A 21,389-nucleotide genomic window follows, 5' to 3' on the forward strand; every position below is an offset into this window, starting at 1 on the left:
TAAATAAGAAAAACTATAAAATTACGAAAACTGTAACTACAATAAAATAAAAAATAAAGCTTAAAAATTAAAACTAATTAAAAATATTATTATATTAAATAATTACCTCAATGGTACTGATGTAACCCTGTTAAAGATTATGCATGCATTATTTGTATGGTTCTCTTTAAGAGGCAAAGGTGGACAATGCATGTGAAATATATAATCAATTGATTTATTTATAATAAAATATGCAATGGAATTTAAGAGTCATCTAGACTAAATAATCAGAGCAGCATTATGTGAAAGTGGTGACATCTGCTGGTAACCGTGTGTGTGTGTGTGTGTGTGTTTGAATAGGCTAATAATAAAGCAGTGATGAATACGGGCATATAATTAATTGGAACTGTAATCTACAGCTTCTGTTATCTCTCATTCGTCTGCATTTGGAGATTTAATGTTAAGTACTTAAAAATAACAATAAACCTTTTTTTAAAGGACTCATATTTGCACCAAACCTGAGTACAAGCCCCTTTAAAACTTTACAATGGTAACCACAATATCTGTGAAATACTATAGTTACTGTATTGTAGAATATTTGCTGGAATTTATGGTTATAATAAATCGATCATTTTATTTGTGGAAAAAAAACCACCACTTTTTTAATGTCCCACTGGGGACTTTTATTTAGCAATCGTTTCTGTGAGGCCAGTGCGCATGCGCAGTTTGTCTCCTTCACTTTGTCCTGGAGCAATCAGAAACACAGCACACATTAAAGCGTCAGCTTTGGTTTCTCGTCATCATTTTATTTCTGTCTCAACAGCAACAATATCCTCGGTACGAATTTATCATTCTATTTTTAACAACTTTAAATATCGACTCAGTTGTCTGTAGTGTGTTTATAGCACAGCACTCACCATAGTCTTAATTTAATCATATTTTTTTATTAAATGTGTGTGTTCGTGCTGTTGAATATAATAAAATGTGTCGATGCCCTGTCTTTCTGTCCAACATGTTTAGGCTTCCTGCATATGATTAAGTCTTAAAGGCTTTTCCTCCATTCATGATTAGATTATCAGCTCGAGACCACGCCCCCTCATGCATAAACACACGTCTTCGTTGCTTCAAGTGTCAGATAACGCACGTATCTGAAGATATTCGCTGTTGGATAATAGCATGCATTTCTACTGAAGTGTTTTGAACATCAGTTTAGCAGTTTCCCTTTACAGTATTAATGTCACTTAATATGTACACTACATAGGCAGCATTTCTAGGTGTCTTAGACATATTTAATGCTCTTACATGCTGCCTACAGATCAGTTTATTTGTACAGTTAAAAACCCGGACATGGATAATCATGTAAAAATAGATGCACTGTATGAAGGAGGCAGGCTGGCATTATTCTTATTATTTTTTTGCATGCAACTAAGTTATAATTTGCTGGTTGTCCACTTATTTTACAGGCCCTCATAATTTTTTTTTAATATGTTTATAAGTGAAATGTGTTGGCATTGGCAGTGCAATCATGTACAGATTATGAAAGCTTATTTAACAAGGTTTTAAAAATGAGCAACTACTATGAACTGCATGCACACAGTGGGTTTGATAACTGATTAAGCCATTTTGTGGGTTTGTTTTATCTGCGGTTTGATCCCCGCTTTCTTTTGACATTTTTGTAGCTTTCTTAAGACAAATGCTGATATTTTCCCTTTCGTTTATGAATCAGATATAATGGCAGTTCCTCCTGCATACTCAGACCTGGGAAAGCAGCCAAGGACATTTTCAGCAAGGGTTACGGTGAGAAAACTCTTGTTTTGGAGAAGATGTTAGGATGAATTGCATTCTGCTGTAATTCCTGTCTTTGTTTTGTTTGTAGGTTTTGGGATTGTAAAATTGGACCTCAAGACTAAATCTCAAAATGGAGTGGTGAGTTAGTTATAGTTTAATTATTTTGCAGCAGTACTTTCTTTGTTTTTTTTTTAAATACACTTTGGACAAAATAAAACCAAATTAAATTTACCATTAATACAATTTAGGTCTACTTTAAGGACCATTAAAGGAATAGTTCACCCAGAAATGAATATTTGTTGGAAATGTTCTCACACTCAAGCCATCCAAGATGTAGATGAGTTTTTTCTTCATCAGATTTGGAGAAATGTAGCATTGCTTCAGTGGATGCTCTGCAGTGAATGGGTGCCGTCAGAATGAGAGTCCAAACAGCTGATAAAAACATCACAATAATCCACAAGTAATCCACAGCACTCCACTCCATCAGTTAATGTCTGGAGAAGACAAAAGCGGCTTGTTTGTTAGAAACAAATCTATCATTAAGACGTTTTTAACTTCTGGGCAGAATACGAGTCTATAATCCATAATGAAGCTTCCTCAGTCCATCTCCTGTTGTCTCTCGCGTTAAAATCAAGCCACATCTTTGTTTAGAGCTGTTTTGGTTTGTAAATTTGGCTTCATCTGTGCAGATTTCTCTCCTAATTCAGAGCTGACAGCTTTTCCATTAGAGAAAGCAGTTTTTAGAGGACTCTTATTTAGCCAGAAGCTATAGTTTGAAGTTAAAACATCTTAATAATGGATTTGTTTCTTACAAACAAGCAGCTTTTGGTTTCACAAGACATTAACTGCTGGACTGGAGTTGTATGGATTATTGTGATGTTTTGGACTTTCATTCTGACGGCACCCATTCACTGCAGAGCATCCATTGCTGAGACACTGATGCAATGCTACATTTCTCCAAATCTGATGAAGAAACAAACTCATGCTAATCTTGGATTTACAGAAAATGTACATTTTTGAGTGAAATATTCCCTTAAAGTGCACATTCCATTACCTTAATGCTTGTTATGAATTCAAAAATTAATGCAATTTGTATGTCTTTGATGCACCATTTTGGGAAATGCATTTAGATGGTAAGATTAATGTAGGGGTGTTTGTGTGATGTGGCAGGTTTCACTGTAAAGGCCCACACATCTCTGTGGTCTCCTTCACACATCATTTACCATACAGACAGAACTGTTTGAGTCTTTATCTTGATGTCAGTTTTTTTGTGGTTAATTATTTTCATGTCATGTGAATTTAATTTTGAATAATTTCTCTCTGACTACACAACCGACATCGCTCTGGAGTTAAACAAGAGTCCCGTCCTGTCCCCTCTGTGTTTCTGGGTCACAATCAAAATAAACCTCATTCTGTCACATCACTCGCCATCTGCCATCCAGTACTGTCATGAGACGTGTTCAATGTCTGTTTTATTGTTTATTTAATGTTATATGTTGTTTTTAATAATGCACAAGTATAGACTTTCTGTCATTTGTTTTTAAATGTGAAATGACAGGGTTTTCGGGAAACAGTGTTGTTATTTGTAGCTAAAACTAAAATGAACTAAAAAAAAACAATTAAAATTAACACTGAAATTTGTTATTAAAAATCGAGAAAAATCTATAATTTAGTAAATTGGTAATTACAGGGTTTTCCGTAACAGTGTGGTTGTTTTTAACTATAACTCAAATTAATATTATTAAATATATATTATTTGTTAATACTGTAGAAAAATTGGTTATTCGGTAACTGAAATAAAAGAGAAATACTGAAAAACTTAAATTTAAATAAAAATTAAAAATGTTGCCTTGGCAAATAACTGAAATAAGTTTAAGATGAAAATATATAAATAATTAATTAAATATATAAATAATATATAAAAACAAAAACTAATAAAATGTTAAAAGCAAAAATACATTTACTAAATTTAAAATTAAAACTGAATATATAAAACTAAAAACTAATTGAAAATATAAATAAATATTAGAATACTGTATAAATAATATTAAAATAATATAAATTAAAATAAAAGTTTAAAATGGTCAAATATAAAAAAAACACATGGATTACCTTGGTTTATATATCACTACAGATAATTTCATAATTAGAAATTAATTATAATTAATTGTCAGTAAAAAAAAGTCCAATATATTATTATATTAATCTATACTATTTTCTCTATTAAAAAAAAAAAAACACTCAGACTTAGTGAAATTGCAAACTATTAACTTAAATCACAAAAAGTAGGTAACAGTCTGGTGTTTTTGATTTGAAGTTGATTAAAAAAGCGGTTGGTTGCTAATGCATGCCAAGTTTATATATAGAAATATATATTAATCCTGTTCATAAACTCTAATCCAACTGCAGGAGTTCAACACGTCTGGATCCACCAACACAGACACGGGAAAAGCCGGCGGGAGTCTGGAGACCAAGTATAAGATGAAAGATCTGGGATTGAGTTTGAACCAGAAGTGGAACACAGACAACATGCTCAGTACAGAAGTGTCTGTAGAAGACCAGGTCAGGAAAAACTCTCCCCTTAGAGTCGCTATGGTTTGCTGTCATGTTCATAATTTGCTGTATCGTCTCCTCAGCTCGTCCAGGGGTTGAAAGTGGCTCTGGATACGTCTTTTGTACCAAACACAAGGTGAGTTGTTAGTATCTGACGCATTAAGGCTGGTTTGACGATCTGGTTTGGTGTCTTTGACGGTGTTTTTCTTTCTTTAGCAAGAAAAGTGGTAAACTGAAGACTGGCTACAAGCGTGACTTTGTCAATGTGAGCTGTGATGTTGATTTCGAGGGTCCGGTTGTGCACTCTGCAGCGGTTCTGGGATACGAAGGCTGGCTTGTGGGCTATCAGATAGCGTTTGACACGGCCAAATCCAAACTGGTGCAAAATAACTTTGCTTTGGGATACAAGGCAGGAGACTTCCAGCTTCACACCAACGTGTAAGAGTCAATGAAAAACCTCATTATATATTATATAAAATTTAATTAAATTGCAACTTTTTATTTCACAATTCTGACTTTTTTCCTTTTTAGAAGAATTGTGATTTAGAAACTCACAAATGTGTTAGAATTTTGAGATAAAAAGTCGCAATTTATTTCATTTTTTTAATTAAAATTGCACGAAAAAATACATACGTTTATATCATGCAATTTTGTGTTTATATCTCACAAGACTTATTTCTCAAAACACAGGCTCGTGTTACCTTTTTTATGTTTTTAAATATGAAATATTCTGATTTAGCTAGCTACGACCCTGCTGATATTAGAGCTGGGATTAAAATATTGATTTATCAATCTTAATAAATTCTAATTTCATTGAAACCGATATCAATTCTTAAATCGCAAGAATTGATCTTTTAGTGGATGCTGTTTTCCCCTCCAGTAATAACTTTTATGCTTGGTCACTTTTGACATGAAACTCAGTTACAGCACAAGATAAAGATGATAAGAAACAGCTTACAGAAATGAATCACGTCTCACTCAATCAGTGTTTCAACCGCGGAAAGACGTCAATGTGTCACATGATGTAACATTAGCTCGGGCAAGTCACTCAGTGACCGTAAACTTGTTATTTATCCAGAAAGAAAAAACCCTAGAGAGTGTTTTATTAAATATATTTATGCACTATATTAATTATTGAATATTTTTGCTTAAAGTTACACCCTCTTTGGAGTGTTACAAGCTCTTGGTGCATAAAGCAGAGCTGTAAAGTAAAGTCTCAAATCTGAAAACGATATGTTTTATAAAAGTTAAGATTCAAACACGCCTTCCTAAAAAGGCTAATTTAAACACGCCCCCACATGTCTACATCACGATGTGGGAAGATTTGCATAATGCCGCCAAATCTTGAGTCTGGTGCTTCTGACTCACAGCCTGTAAGTACGTTTGCATATTAAAGTTTAAGGCAGTTTTGAGCAGTGTAGAGAAGTGCTTGTTTGTGTTTCTCCGATCACAAATGCAGACATGGTTTTATTTTTACGCAGCGTGATATGCAATGCAACGAGTAAGTCATTATAATCAGTAATTATGTCCGCACTGGATGCAGAAACTGCCTCGTTTGTAATGGGTTTCATTGGTTTTGTTTTGGAGACAGCATCACGGTATGGTAAGGGGCGTAACATTTCAGTCACATGCTTGAGGAATTCGGCCAATCACAACACACTAGACAGCTGGCCAATCACAGCACACCTCGCTTTTCAGAACGATGAGCTTTGTAAAGATCAATGTTTTCCAGAAAGGCGGGGCATAGAGGAGAACAATAATGTACATTATAACCTTAACCCGCATAAACACATTGCATTACACCAAATACATAAAATAATGTTATTTTTAGCAACGTCATATGACCCCTTTAACCTTTTCTTCAATATTTAATGTATGTTTGAATAAATCTGTCATCAGTAATGACGGAGCTGAGTTTGGAGGATCTGTCTATCAGAAGATCAGTGATCAGCTGGAGACGGCCGTCACTTTAGCGTGGACGTCTGGCAGCAACAGCACGCGATTCGGAGTTGCTGCAAAGTACAAGCTGGATAAAGACGCCTCGGTGTCTGTAAGTTAACCATCTTCACACAACCTGGATTCAGTTCAACCAAAAAAAACATGCAAACACATTCAAATTCTTGGCTAATGCATTGCAAGCTTGTGGTTCTGTTGTACATGACAGCAGTGCTGATAATGCAAATGCAGACGTGTGTTTCGTTATGATTCAAGTTCTGACACATTTCACGCCACCACATGAAATCAAGGTTTGTGTAACTAGAAGCGTCTGCATCCATGTTTTCTTTCGTGGATTGTTTCAGGTCTAAATCTGCCCCTTGAAAAGCTTACAGGAAGTTATATTAAATATTCAAAGCTTGGAATGACCAAACCTGAGCATGTTTTATTTTTCTCATTATTTCCTCATGGCAGGCCAAAGTGAACAATGCCAGTCTGATTGGAGTTGGTTACACTCAGACTCTTCGACCTGGTAAATATCTTAAAATTATTGTTTATGATATGAACAGCACAACCATAGTGAACAATTATACTATAATACATTTATTTTGTGCTAAGTATACTACAGATATATTTACATATTTATTTGGTTAATAAAAACACCCTGCAATTGTACTTTTGGTGTAATAAACTGGTATGCTTAAAACTAAAGTCTGCTAAATTGGAACAACTAATTTGTATTTAATGCTCTTTAATTGTGCAGAAGTAGTGCTCAAGTCCAGCTAAAGATATACTGATAGTGCTAAAGTGGTACAATAGAAAAATCTGGCAATTAAAGATTATTAATAGTAATATTAAAAATGTGCATTGTGCAATAAAGAAATACTTCAGTAAGTGATGTGTAAGTAAATATGCTAATGGTTTGTATTATACTTAGTATGAAATAAATATATTTTTAAATTAAATTGGCATTTTTTTTACTAGGGAAAACTACTACATTTCTACAGCATGCAGAATTTAAACTGCACAATTCATGAGTTTTCTGTATGCACCGAATACCCAGATGATATTCGCCAAAATGTTCAATATACAACCAGAGAACTGTACTCCACTTTATCCCACAGTGCAATGCATTTCATTTGCGTTGTGAGGATTGAACCAAGAGTGATTTTAACATCTTCCTTTTTGATTCTTTTTTTCTTTTTCAAGTTGAGACATTATTAAGGGAACAGAAACTTGAAAACAGAAAATCACCCTCAGGCCATCTAAAATGTAGACGAGTTTGTTTCTTCATGGGACCAGATTTGGAGAAATGTAGCATTGCATCACTTGCTCATCGATGGATGCTCTGCAGTGAATGGGTGCCGTCAGAATGAGAGTCCAAACGGAGAGTCCTCTAAACAAATTTGTGGGTGGGTTTTGATGTGAAAGGAAAACTAGAGCAAATGTTATTTTGGATTATGGCAAATAATTTAGCTTTTTGGACTCTTATTCTGACGGCACCCATTCACTGCAGAGCATCCATTGGTGAGCAAGTGATGCAATGCAACATTTCTCCAAATCTGATTAAGAAACAAACTCATCTACATCTTGGATGGCCTGAGGTTGAGTAAATGTTCTCAGCAAATTTTCATTTTTGGGTGAACTACTTCTTTAAACAAAAATAACAAAAATGTATTTTTAAAAATTTTTTATTTCACTAATTTAAACATGCAAGCAACGGTGAGATTATGTGACAGCATTCTCTGCATACAAGTCGCCTAAAAAAAATTCAAAATGTATTAATAAATAGTACATGGTATATACTTCACAATATGTAATACACTAGTATTCTATTTCAGTCATCTTGTGACCAATGATTTATTTTTTAAGGATGTTTATTAACATCTTTGTGTATCTTTTAATGTTTTTTTTCCCCCATTGTAAAGGGGTGAAACTCACTCTCTCAGCCTTGATCGATGGAAAAAACTTCAACACCGGCGGACACAAAGTAGGACTGGGGTTTGAACTGGAAGCATAGCTGCCGTAGTGCAAAAGACACAGAAGAAGAGGGACCCAATCCCCATGTTGTCCTTCCTACATCACACACTAGCACTCGATGACTAAAAACACTTAGCGGCATGTTGACAGTTTTTGCAAGTTTGTGGGAGCTGAGTTATTCAATCTCAACCGGCCGTAAAACCTGGCCATCTAAGGGAAATATTTACGTAGAGCACCTGCAGCAAACCAGATTACACAAGTAGCAGTGGATTTGAGTGTGTTTCTCTGGTGATGTCAGGGCATGCTAAGCACTTGCGTTGGATTTATAGCGTCGGTCATAAAGTTGCATGGTTGAGGTTATTTCTCAGGATGCTGCATTAGAGCTATGTTGCACTTCTAGGGCTTTAGGCCCCACAGGAAACTGAACAGACAGCATATATATTTTTAGAGCTTGCAACACTATCTATTACACACTCATTGATGGCTAGAGAGCAACTCTGCATTGTGGGAAGAAATGCCGCTAGCTAACCATTTCAAATGTGTTTCAGTGTACAAAAGAGCTTTTTGTGCATTACATTTTTTATGAAAACCAAAGTTTTTTTTCCATATTACTATTATATATATTGTTATTATATATATAATAACAAATTTTACAATCTTGTGTAAGTTGGTCTTTGTACCTCAATTTTCCAGTAGAAATTGAGAAATTCTAATAAACAAAGAAAAATTGAATTATTTTGAGTTGTGCTTGTTTTATGGACTTGCTTCATAGTACATGAATAAGGAAAAGATTGGGGTTAGAAAGATGATTGTTATTTTCAAATAAATTAATACTTTTATTCAACAAGGATGCATTAAATTGATTAAAAGTGACAGTAGATAAACTTATAAAGTGACAAAGATTTAATATTTAAATGAATGGTATTTTTAAATGTTCTATTCATCAAATAATCCTGAACAAAATTTATCATGGTTTCTGCACAAAAATGTTTCTTGAGCAACAAATTGCCATATTAGAATGATTTCTGAAGGATTTTCTTAAGGAAATAAATTACATTTTAACATATATATTCACATAGAAAACAATTAGTTTTTTACTGTAATTTTAATCAAATGAATGCAGCCTTGATGAGCAGAAGAGAATTTGAATTTTACCAACCCCAAACTTTACGGTACTGTAACAGTACAACACTTTTTTCACTGAATGCACAATGAAATTTTGACAAAATGGTTTTCCTCACATTGAACATCTGCACGGCAGATTTTGTTTCAAAGGAGGTTCACTTTTGCCACAACCTGCCTGCATCCGGTTTGAGAAAATTCCCGTTCACCAACTATATAGTATGATAGTTCTTCAGCAAGCTTTTCAACGTGGGAGCGATCAGGGTAGAATCCTTCCCTGGACATCTCGTCAATAAAACAATCTAATACGTGGCTCTTCTCCAAAAGCATAAAAGGCAGGATGTCTGCCTCCAAAAATAGCATGTGGTATCTTTCAAGATAGCCTCGCAACCAAGGGTTCAGTTCCTGACTCAAGCTCAGACGGCCTGAGACGGCGACGCTGGAGTTTTGCAGAACGAATTTGGTGATGTCTTCATGTCCCAGATTGCTGATGAGAATGTAGATGGCGTTTAAGTACTCGTTGTTGTTTTTGGGATGAATCAGGTCTTGCAGTGTGTCCAGCAACTGCCTGGGCATGTGCTCCACCTCATCGAAGATAAAGACCGGTATCTTTTCCTGTTCCTCAGCCTGAGTCACCATTTCTGTGACGTGAGAGTCCAGAGATTTGGTGCATTGTGGGATATCGTCGTCTGTTGGGCAATGGTGTAGAACGAAGTACTGCATCACCAAGTCCTCGCCAACAACTGAGCGGAAATGCTGAGCTAGTAATCGGCCAACGTGGCTCTTCCCAACTCCAGTAGGTCCGTGAAGCGACAACACTAAAGGCTTATTGTGGACATAAGTTGACAAATAATCATGCAAATGACCCAGAAGACTGTCTGCAACTTCTTGTTGGCCAAAGACTTCCCTTTTAAGGGTTTTCTCCAGTCCATCTAGATCATATTTAAGCACATGGTCATCCAAGTTCTCAATGGCATTGTAAATTTGTAGAAATACGATGATGAACAGCAAGTAGAGGCATTTCTTTGCACGGCTTCTCTCTTTTGTGGGTACAGCTCTCAAACTGCTGCTTGGATACAAAACCCGTGCCTTCCTCTTTTTCTTCCGCTTGCGTGGGGAAGTGGTATTTGAGTTTATGGTGTCTGGAAGATTGTCAAAGGTGAAAACCTTTGGGCTGGACCGTGGAGACATAAAGCTCTGGGACGACACCGCTGCGATCTCAAGACGGCGTTTCTTCATGGCCTGGTACTTCTGGCGAATGCGCACCATGGCTCGCACACTTGAGGAGAACTGGGAGAAACTTCCAGTGCCATTTTCCTTCGTCTCTTTCAGCTGGTCTCCTCTCAGCCGGTCACTGGGGTCTTGTTCTCCCATCTGTGGAAAGCAATGATGAATTAAAAATCAAACAATATGAGAAAGACTATAAGAGTTTGAGTAACCACCATGCTGCAAACAAATAAATAATGACTGTATTTCAAAATCCAGCCAGCATCTTTTAGCCGACATGTTTCCCAGCAGGGGAATGGTAGCAATAACAAATGTGTGAAACTTGAAACTTGAGTGCTTGAATCTTGTTTTGACAACTTTTTGTTTGACATTTATTGCTCAGAAAATTGCACAAAATAAATGAGAACAAATGGAATGTTTCTGCTGCTTAAGTTTCTTTAAAATTCCTTGGAATCTTTCCAGTGGACAAGAGGTTTTTCTAGTAGAGAAAGTCTACACTCTTAAAAATTAAGGTTCTTGATTGACATTCATGGTTCCATGAAGAACTTTCCATTGAACAAAAAGTTATTTATAGTGGAAAAGGTTCTTTAGATGATCCAAATGTTCTTCAAACTAAGAAATAAATGGAATGTTTACTGAAGGGTTCTTTGGGAAACCCAAAAATGGTTCAGAAGGCCAAGTCCTGCAGAGTTTAGCTACTCAGTCTGGTTCAGGTGTGTTTATTCTGTGCAGAAAAGTGGCTCACAAGGACCAGTCCTGTTCTATGGTATCACTGCATAAATGCTTTTAGAACCCTTAAGTGTTCTTGTATGTTTCATTTAGCATGCCCACCTCAAAATTAGTGAATTTTCTATCCTCATTGGCCTTTAAGAAGCCTTTGGTGCAAGATGACATGTGTTACAAACAGCATGCATCATAAATTCAGCTTTTCTTTTGGTGCATTTAACAGTTTGCATATTCCATAAAACAGCAAATTCTAAAAGCAAGAATGGAGGCATATGCATTCAGAAAACAAACAGCGAGAGGTCATTATAGACATGCATGATTAGCAGTGCCAAAGTGCAAATGCAATTAGTTTTTTCAGCAACCTGGCAGGGGGCAGGACCAAACTTGGCACAACAATGTGAGCTCATTTTTTTGTCATGAATGAGCCTGAAAAAGCCTTACAACATGACTGATGTTGTAAACAGCATGCATCATTAAATCTGCTTCTCCTTTGTGATGCATGTCACACCTTTATTTTGGTGTATTAGATAGTTTGAATTTGACAGAAAAACTATTATTGCAGAAAGCAAGAATAAAGGCATATGCATTTAGAGAATAAACAGCATGAGGTCATTATAGATATGCATGATTAGAAGCACCAAAGTACAAATGAATTCTGGTTGGAATTGGATCTCTCTGATTTTTGTTTTGTTTAGCATTCTCACCATAAAGTGAGCCCGTTTTCTGTCCTGAATGACTTGTTGTAAATTGCATGCATCATACACTCAACTTCTCCTTTGTGATGCATGTTGCACCTTTATTTTTGTGCATTTGATAGTTTACATTTTCCATGAAACAGCTAATGCTAAAAGCAAGAAAGGAAGCATATGCATTCAGATAACGAACAGTGTGAGGATATTATAGACATTATAGACACCAAAGTGTAAATACAATCTGTTGTTTTCAGTGGCTCGGCCGGTTGCATTGGGTCAGGACCAAACTCAGTACATAATAAGTGAAATTTTGATATTTCTGCTTCTTGCATGTTTCGTTTAGCAAACCCACCTCAAAGTGAGCGCATTTTCTGTCCTGAATGACCCTGAAAATGCCTTTGGTACATGGTGACTCATGTTGTAAACAGTATGCTTCATAAACTCAGCCTCTGCTTTGTGATGCATGTTGCATCTTTTATTTTAGTGCATTTGCCATGGTTAAAAAATAGCTAATGCTGAAAGCAAGAAAAGAGGCATGTGCATTAAAATAATCAATGAGAGGTCATTATAGAAATGCATAATTCGATAAAAACTTCAGTTTCAAGTTATATTTCTGTATCACGGTTTTTTGTTCCAAATGCAGTCTGACTGATTGCATTGGGGCAAACCAAACTTGGCTCAAATTAAATGAGCATTGTACACCACAAAATGAGCACGTTTTCTGTCCTAAATGTCCCCGACTAACTCTTCAGTAAATGATGACTCATGATGTAAACAGCGTGCATCATAATAAACTCAACCATTGCTTTGATGCACGCTGCAGTGTAGTGCAGTTTGCAATTGCCACAAAACGGCATGGAAGCAAGTTGTGGCAACGTCATTCACCGTTACCGAGCACTGCATTCAACACGCCTGCAGGCTGAAAGAATGCCTTATAAAACTACACATACACATGCAAATGATACTGCATTTAAACAAGTGTCACTTCAACAGAAAACTAAAGAACCCACTTTCAACAAAAGCCATGCACATATTGTCTGACCATCAAGTATCAAATGACAAAAATAACAATTCTTGCTCCCTAAGAGGCCTCTCTGTTTTCCCCTACAATGAAATTGAATCAGAAACATGAAGCCTATTTGCTTCAAACAGCAACATAAAAAGACCCTGAAACTCCTGTGAAAGCTGCTTGAAAGTTCTCAGGTGCATTTAAACACATTTTCTTTGCAAAAGGTACGTTCAACATTCCAGAAAATTCTGCCTTTCCTTCACAAGCCCCCCTGCCAAGGCAGACACGGTTTCCTTCCTGGAAATCCTTTTTCACACACCCCTCTTTGGAGAACAAGGGCAATAAAAAGTGTCCCGTTAAATCATGAGTGTGCTTGACTGACTGCAAGTCTGAAGTCTCCCACCAGCTTATTCTCTACCGTGGTTTTGCTCAGATGAGGGAAGTTAAGTAAGACTAGACAGTTGCCTCAGCTGAAGTGGTTAAACTATCAGATGCAACAGAAAAATGTACAGGAAGACAAATGCAAAACTTGTTTTATAAAAAACAGAGTTGGCTTACCTTTGGAAAACACTCTGACGTGTGGTTTTGAAACATCAGATTCCTCTAGAAGCTTGACTGATGAGGAGAGAAGAGGAGAGGAGCTGACTTCCTCACAGCCAGATGAACATTAACAGGCAAGCTTTGTGAGCTCCTCCTTCTGATCATCTTCTCTGCAAGCCACACCTCCCTCTATCACATACATTGAAGAAACAGAACTTCTGGGGCACCTTTGTGCACAAAAATAGTCTGTTTGCACTACATTGTGCACCATTTGATTCGGACAGCGAACTGAGAAATTGATTGAAATTGTTGGTGATCACGCAAGGCTTTGTTTTTACTCTATAAGGGAACTCTATTAATCAAGAGAACTAGAAGAATGTGTAATCTGTGTTTGCTTGTGTAAAAGTATTTTAAGTCTTTTATATGAATCACTCTGGGGGATTTGGTGAGGATTTGTAATGCATAAACCGGCCCAGTTGACTAGCTATGTGGGAGTTCACCAGGGTGGGGTTTGAGCCGGCAGTTTAGAGTTACCAAGAAAATGTTCCGTGGTCTGTCTGTCAGTGGCTCAGTATGCAAAAATAGCAGCATTTTTACACCTCGCATCATCAAAGATTAGATGGAGTCATGATTTGATGAGAATTTTTACTGACACTCTGATGTGAGCATGTTGTGGGGGGTTTCCACTGGAAGACAAACTAAACATTTTTAGAACATTTGTAACTTATGTTGCTTATCCTTTTTTTTTGTTATATTTGTTTATTTTAATAATAATAAAATGTTTTAGAAATATCTTTAGTTTCAATACTTGAATCGTGTAGTGCTGTATGCTTTTTTGTTGCTTTTAAATTCTAAAAATTAAACTGACTTTAAAATGATGTTGACGCATTTTCTATCAAATCTTGTTTATATATATATATATATATATATATATATATATATATATATATATTGCATGATAATAGATAATTTTGTACATACATATTTATCTAGTTTGTGTTATCTGTTAATTTTTTTAATTTATTTTATTATAAAATTTCTATAATTTATTATCAGTTTTTTAGGGCCCGAGGACCAGTGGTTCCTCTTGAAATTGCTCCGTTTATAATTATTTTATTTTAATTTTAGTACACTAAGAGTGTATTTTGAGTGTAAGCAATAAATGTGTGCATTGATTATAATGCAAAATATTTTTAATATAATAAAATATAATAATTATATTGATTATAACAATCACGATCAGAAAGAGCAACAAATCAGCAAAGTGTCTATTGTTCTAAAAGAAAAATTCCAAGTTTTTTGTTTGTTTGTTTATTTGTTTGTTGTATACCATTGTATATCACTGCAGTATTATTAGTAGTATTACAGGGTATTAGTATTAGCAGAGAGAGGGGGGGGGGGGGGCTTTAGAGTTGCAGTTTTTGGTAATTAGAACATAATAATAAAAATACCATGGTGTACAACTCATATTATATTAAGTCTCTTATTATTATTATCGATGAATGAGGACTTTTATTTTGGAATTATTGTCTTATTCCCGGAAGTAACGCAGTAATTTATCTCTCACTCTCAAACGTCATTGTTGTTGAACGCGTTTTTTATTCTAATAATAGCTGGATGTGATTCTGTTCAGTGTCTATGGCATATGGTTCGGATGACACGGTCTTTGGTGTGAATCTGTGTTACTGAGTGGAGTGTGTGTGTGTGTGCTCTGAACACATGAGTGTGTCTCTGGTTGTGATCAGACTCGAGCTCGCTGATCAGTCTGATTCCCCGCGAGGCTTTCACTACTGCGCCGGTGAGTTTCACTGTGTTTACCATGGTTCAGCAGGAAGGCCATATTCATGTCATCTGGTACCATGATATCGTTTGAAGTACTTTGAACTGACATGCAAATACCATGGTTCTTAAGGTGACATACAGTAACATGAAAATCCCATTATATTACCTTCTGATAAGGGTAATCATGCATGAATATGCATTACTTGATTTTTACACACACACACACACACATGTATGTATTTGTATATATGTATAAATATGTATGTATATGTGTGTGTATGTGTGTGTGTGTATATATATATATATATATATATATATATGTATATATGTATATATATATATATATATATATATATATATATATATATATATATATACATAATGTATATATATATATATATATATATATATATATACATATTCATATACATATACATATTTATAATAATAATACAAATTCTGGGATCCAAGGTTACAGAGCTTGATAAACAGAAGACAAAATTGGATAATGAAACAAATACAAGTGTGAAAAAAGTAATAATTAACTGGATAATTAATAAAACAATAATAAGAAACAATAAATAAAACAGATTTGTTTTATTATATTTTGTTATTATTATTATTATTATTATATTTTTCATAATAAACAACTCAACAAACAGGATAATGAAAAAATACAATGTGAAAAAAGTAACTGGATAATCAATACAATAATAAAATATAATATAATTATTTTTCATATGTTTTATTATTATTATTATATTTTTCTGGGACCTATTGGAACAAACAGGATAAAAGTAATCATAAACTGGATAATTAATAAAATATGGTTAATGGACTGCATTTAAAAATAAATGGACTGCATTTAAAATAATAATTATCATTATTATATTTTTCCTGAGAGTAAAACAAATACAGAGTGAAAAAGTAATCATAAACAGGATTATGAATAAAATAATAATAAAAAAGTACATAAAAGTTTTTTCATGGACCCGTTAGAACAAACAGTGTAACGAAAACAAATACACTGTGAGATAAAAAGTATAATTCTAAACCGTGTATTAGAGTAAATTCAGTGTATCAGTAGCAGTAGAACTGACTGAGCTGAGCTGAAAGTATAGCAGAGAAACCTGAGAAGCATGAGCATTGTTAGATGGTTTTGTGTTAACAGAGAGCATTCACACGCTCCGCTTGTTTCTAGAATATCTTTGAGGCCTTTATGTTGAGGCCTCGTGTCACAGCTCACATCTCCTGCGTCCCACAGTTTCAGAGATGTCAGAGGACGAGATGAGAGAGACAGCGCTGGTCTCTGCTAGAGCGACGCTGGCCGGTAAAACAGAGCTGGAGCGAGCGGCCGTCCTCCACCAGCACCTGGGCAGCCGTGTCATGAGCGACGTGGTGATCGAGAGCTTCCAGCCCAGCGCAGGTCTGCAGAACAGCTCTTCACTCACTCTCTTTGATGTGACAGGGGTTTAACCAGTGAGGAGTAAACAGACTGTGTTTTCCATCAGGAGTTGAGGACGGTAGAGAAGATCTGAAGTCCACAGATGATGGAGATGGAGAAGCTAAAGATCAAACAGATGAGAGCAGGACTCCAGACTCTCCCTCCAAACAGCTGCCGGATCAGATCTCCTTCTTCAGCGGAAACCCGTCAGTGGAGATCGTCCACGGCATCATGCACCTCTACAAAACTAAGTTAGTGCTATCTGTCTGTCTGTCTGTCTGTCTGTATTCTATCTGTCTTCTGTCTGTCTTCTGTCTGTCTGTCTGTCGGTCTGTCTGTCTGTCTTCTGTCTGTCTGTCTGTCTGTCTTTCTGTCTTCTATCTGTCTTCTGTCTGTGTCTGTCTGTCTGTCTGTCTGTCTTCTATCTGTCTGTCTGTCTTCTATCTGTCTTCTATCTGTCTGTCTGTCTGTTTGTCTGTCTGTCTTCTATCTGTCTGTCTGTCTGTGTCTGTCTGTCTGTCTGTCTGTCTGTCTTCTCTCTGTCTGTCTGTCTTCTATCTGTCTTCTATCTGTCTGTCTGTCTGTCTGTTTGTCTGTCTGTCTTCTATCTGTCTGTCTGTCTGTGTCTGTCTGTCTGTCTGTCTGTCTGTCTGTCTTCTATCTGTCTGTCTTCTATCTGTCTGTCTGTCTTCTGTCAGTCTGTCAGTCTGTCTGTCTTCTGTCTGTCTGTCTTTTATCTGTCTGTCTGTCTGCCTGTCTGTAGTTCTATCTATCTATCTATCTATCTATCTATCTATCTATCTATCTATCTATCTATCTATCTATCTATCTATCTATCTATCTATCTATCTATCTATCTATCTATCTATCTATCTATCTATCTATCTGTCTGTCTGTCTGTAGTTCTATATATCTGTCTGTCGGTCTCTTTCTATGCTAATACTAATACCCTATAATACTGCAGTGGTAAACAGTGGTATGTTGTCCACAAAAAAAACCTGGAATTTGTCTTTTAGATCAATAGACACTTCGTTGCATTGCTGACTCTGAGCCGTCGCTCTTGTTTTGTGTGATGTGGTGTTGACAGTAAGATGACGTCGCTCACAGAGGATGTGCGGCGCAGCGCGATGCTGTGCATCCTCACCGTACCCACCACCATGACCAGCCACGACCTCATGAAGTTCTTGGCTCCCTTCAACGACGTCATGGAGCACATGAAGATCATCCGGGACTCCACGCCCAATCAGTACATGGTGCTGGTCAAGTTCAGGAGTCAGGTCAGTTATTTAACCACGTATAAGAACAATTACAATTAACTGAAGTTCGACTGGGCAGGAGTCCTCACTCATTCGGTATTTGAAGTTCAATACAGTCCATATTTTCTTCTTGCATTTTCTGGTAAAGACTCATTAATTGCTGCCTGCAGCTACACTTGATTTACATGATTTGCAAAATAAACTCATGCAAATTAGCCTGCTGAAGTTTCTTTGATTTCCAGTATTTTATGAATTGTCCGTCATAGTGTTTTTTTCATTTCTTTAGGCCGATGCCGACAGCTTCTACACAGCGTGCAACGGCCGTCAGTTCAACTCCATTGAGGATGCTGTCTGCCAGTTAGTCTATGTGGAGAGAGCGGAAGTCATCAAATCTGAAGAGGTAAGACTCCGGTGCTTTAGATCAGTGGTTTTCAACCTGTGGGCCGCCAATTATTTTCTGTTCATTTCCAGTCCATTCTAGGGCTGTGCGATTAAAAGAAAACGTCCTAAAATCACGATTTGAGCGTGCGCATATGCCTAACTCCAGGTTCACACACTGTCTGTGATGCGCCTTTTTTCTGAGCCAATGTTGACGGATCAAGAGCGTTCTCACTGCGGTAAATGGCTAGAAATAAAAAACGTGCGAAAATAATTCATGTCTAACACATGAGCATAGAGTGAATTTGTTAGTAAACAGGATGCAGTTTAAGTGAGAGGAGACACGTTTTAAGTGTGCACACTCTCCTCGAAAAGCAGCGTGTATCTGAGCAAGCATGACCGGTTTTGTGACAGAGCAAAGGAAATCTGCTGCGAACAGAGAGATTCGCACTCGTGCATTATTTTAATGTGCTTTCGCGTTATATTTATGCGCTCTCACTGCTGACCGCATACACATACTGTATACACACTGCAAACACCTGAGGCACCGCTACAATTAATGAGCTCTATGAACAATGCATGGCAAAAAAGAAAAAAAAGTCCCTGTACACAGGATTTTTATTTTATTTATTTTTTTTGCCACAAGTCTATACATTTTTTTACATCTTCACTATAGTGATAATTTTGACTTATGTCTGTTCTAGAGATGTTACAACTTTTGATAAAGCTCTGATTGGTTTTCTTTTGGAAATATGTTTCAAATTAATCCTGAATGCATTTATGACTGTAAAAGCACAATTGCAAAATTGATCAAAAAAATCGCGATAGTTTTTTTTTTTTTTTTTTTCATATCGCACAGCCCTAGTTTATTCAATAAATATAGTTTAAAATCTAGCTTCTGAGTACTAAGTTATTAACCCAACAATAGCGGGGTCAGTTAATTTTTTTGAAGTGGGCCGCGCAAACATATGTGTTTGGTTGTGTGGGCCGTGAGTTGAAAAAGGTTGGGAACCACTGCTTTAGATAGTAGCGTATACCAAAGCAAATAACCATTATGATTTGAATTGGTTTGAAACTTACTTAAAGGTGCAGTATGTGATAGTGATGGCTAGTAGTTGAAATGGGAACTGCAGTCCTTCTCATATTCAACACTCACACAGGTTGCCAGATTAGGAAACACAACAGAACGAACCCAACTGACAATGGAAGGCAATAAACCTCACACTGTTAGCTGATGAGGTGATTGAATATTCCTCTGGTCGTTGATATTTTAGATGGATGCTGAGGTTTTAAGTTGGTTAGAATCTGCGATCTCGGATCTCTAAATCCTATCCTATGAGATAATGTATGGAAGCATATTAAAACTGGTGTATGAAATGGCAAATTAATTTCATTTTCATTTTGCACCAAACGTTACACAAATGTATTGGAAAATGTAAATGTAAATAAGAAATGCATTGTCATTTTACATATTGCATTGTCATTTTGCATATTACATCCCAAATTGAATATTGCTACCCATATGCTTCCATAGTAATAAAGCTATGTTGTATTATAGAGCTAGATATATTTGTATGCACCATCAGTGTTAAAATTCTTTTCAAAACTAATTAAATACATTGAATGTAGTTTTGCTTACTTAAATTGTATTTTAATGTTTTATATATTGAATTTGATATTTAAAATGCATTTTGTTTTACAGTTAATTATCAACAAGTTATCAAATTGAAATTTGATAAATTTTATAATAAATAAATATATATATATATATATATATATATATATATATATATATATATATATATATATATATATATATATATATATTTTAGTAAAGCAAGCAATTGTTATGATTGAAGTGTTAAAATTCTTGGCAACCACCCAAACACCTTATCAACCACACATCAACATATTTAAAATATTTCGAACAAACACATTTATGTTTTACATGTATGGAATTATTAACAATAAGTTTTCAAATTAAAAACGAAATCCTATTATTATCATTGTTATAGCAAGCAGCTACTATGATTTGAACATGCGACACTAAGTGTTCAAATACTTGGTTCAAAATCCGTTTTAGACCGATTCATTGCTTGAGTGACCAGGATTAACCTGTTTTGTTGTTGACTAGCTGTTTCTGTTTAAACACACACACACACACACACACACACGTTGTGTTTCCAGCACTGATTTGCATGCACAACAATAGCTGCAGTGTTCTGGAATGCTTTGAATGATCTCAAACTCTTCATTATTAACAGGGGGCCAGTTTACCTGTGATGGATCTGACGGAGCTGCCCAAGTGCACCGTGTGTTTGGAGCGCATGGACGAGTCGGTCAACGGCGTGCTGACCACCCTGTGCAACCACAGCTTTCACAGCCAGTGTCTGCAGAGATGGGAGGATGCAACGTGAGTGCTACTTTCTGATCATTTTCAAAACAATATTTGTTTTTTGTAAATTTGATCAAAAACATTAGCTTTCCTGGTAATATATCCAAGGTTGTGTGGATTGGGAAAATTTATATTAAATAGATATATTAATTTGAATCCATCTGGGTAAATTCAAGTCTGATTCTACACTAATTATAATATATTTATCGTTGACTTATTATATTCATTAGGTTTTTAAATCATTTTAATTTGTTTTTCAATTGTTTATCAACAATAAGTTGTAAGTTTGTATATGTCTGTGTGTCCCTGGACCACAAAATTTTTCGAAATTGAGATTTATACATCATCAGCTGAATAAATAAGCTTTCCATTGATTTATGGTTTTATTAGGAGGACAATATTAGTCTGAGATACAACTATTTGAAGATCTGGAATCTGGAAAATCATCTTTAAATTTGTCCAAATGAAGTTCTTAGCAATGCATATTACTAATCAAAGATTAAGTTTTTAGATATTTATGGCAGGAAATTTACTAAATATCTTCATGGAACATGATCTTTACTTAATATCCTAATGATTTTTG

General features: G+C 35.7%; 2 protein-coding genes and 1 pseudogene across 2 annotated transcripts; 2 read left to right on the plus strand and 1 right to left on the minus strand.

The window, feature by feature from the left end:
• The first annotated feature begins 1,710 nt into the window (after positions 1 to 1,710).
• LOC113099902 (voltage-dependent anion-selective channel protein 2-like) lies at positions 1,711 to 9,162 on the plus strand (annotated as a pseudogene).
• A 125-nt stretch (positions 9,163 to 9,287) lies between these two features.
• Positions 9,288 to 13,702, minus strand: LOC113099904 (torsin-4A-like). Its single transcript, XM_026264811.1, has 2 exons — positions 13,570 to 13,702; positions 9,288 to 10,731 (listed from the first exon to the last, which is right to left on the minus strand). The coding sequence occupies exons 1-2, from the start codon at positions 13,603 to 13,605 to the stop codon at positions 9,505 to 9,507; spliced, it is 1,263 nt and encodes a 420-aa protein (XP_026120596.1). The 5' UTR covers positions 13,606 to 13,702; the 3' UTR covers positions 9,288 to 9,504.
• A 1,393-nt stretch (positions 13,703 to 15,095) lies between these two features.
• On the plus strand, positions 15,096 to 20,824 carry LOC113099903 (BRCA1-associated protein-like; the record flags this gene model as incomplete). The annotated part of the gene is made up of 6 exons (XM_026264810.1): positions 15,096 to 15,349; positions 16,598 to 16,759; positions 16,845 to 17,028; positions 17,865 to 18,054; positions 18,320 to 18,433; positions 20,676 to 20,824. Coding segments are annotated over exons 1-6 (878 nt in total), but the record flags the coding sequence as incomplete, so codon positions are not given.
• Positions 20,825 to 21,389: the final 565 nt, after the last annotated feature.

This window comes from Carassius auratus, unplaced genomic scaffold, assembly GCF_003368295.1.
Source record: "Carassius auratus strain Wakin unplaced genomic scaffold, ASM336829v1 scaf_tig00217084, whole genome shotgun sequence".
Lineage (NCBI taxonomy): Eukaryota > Metazoa > Chordata > Actinopteri > Cypriniformes > Cyprinidae > Carassius > Carassius auratus.

What these genes read in the sequence shown, in the direction of transcription:
- LOC113099904 (XM_026264811.1), bottom strand. Translation starts at nt 13,605, where the DNA reads ATGTTTCAAAACCACACGTCAGAGTGTTTTCCAAAG. An exon ending in CGTCAGAGTGTTTTCCAAAG is followed by an intron (nt 10,732 to 13,569) that starts GTAAGCCAACTC and finishes TGCTTTCCACAG; the next exon opens with ATGGGAGAACAAGACCCCAG.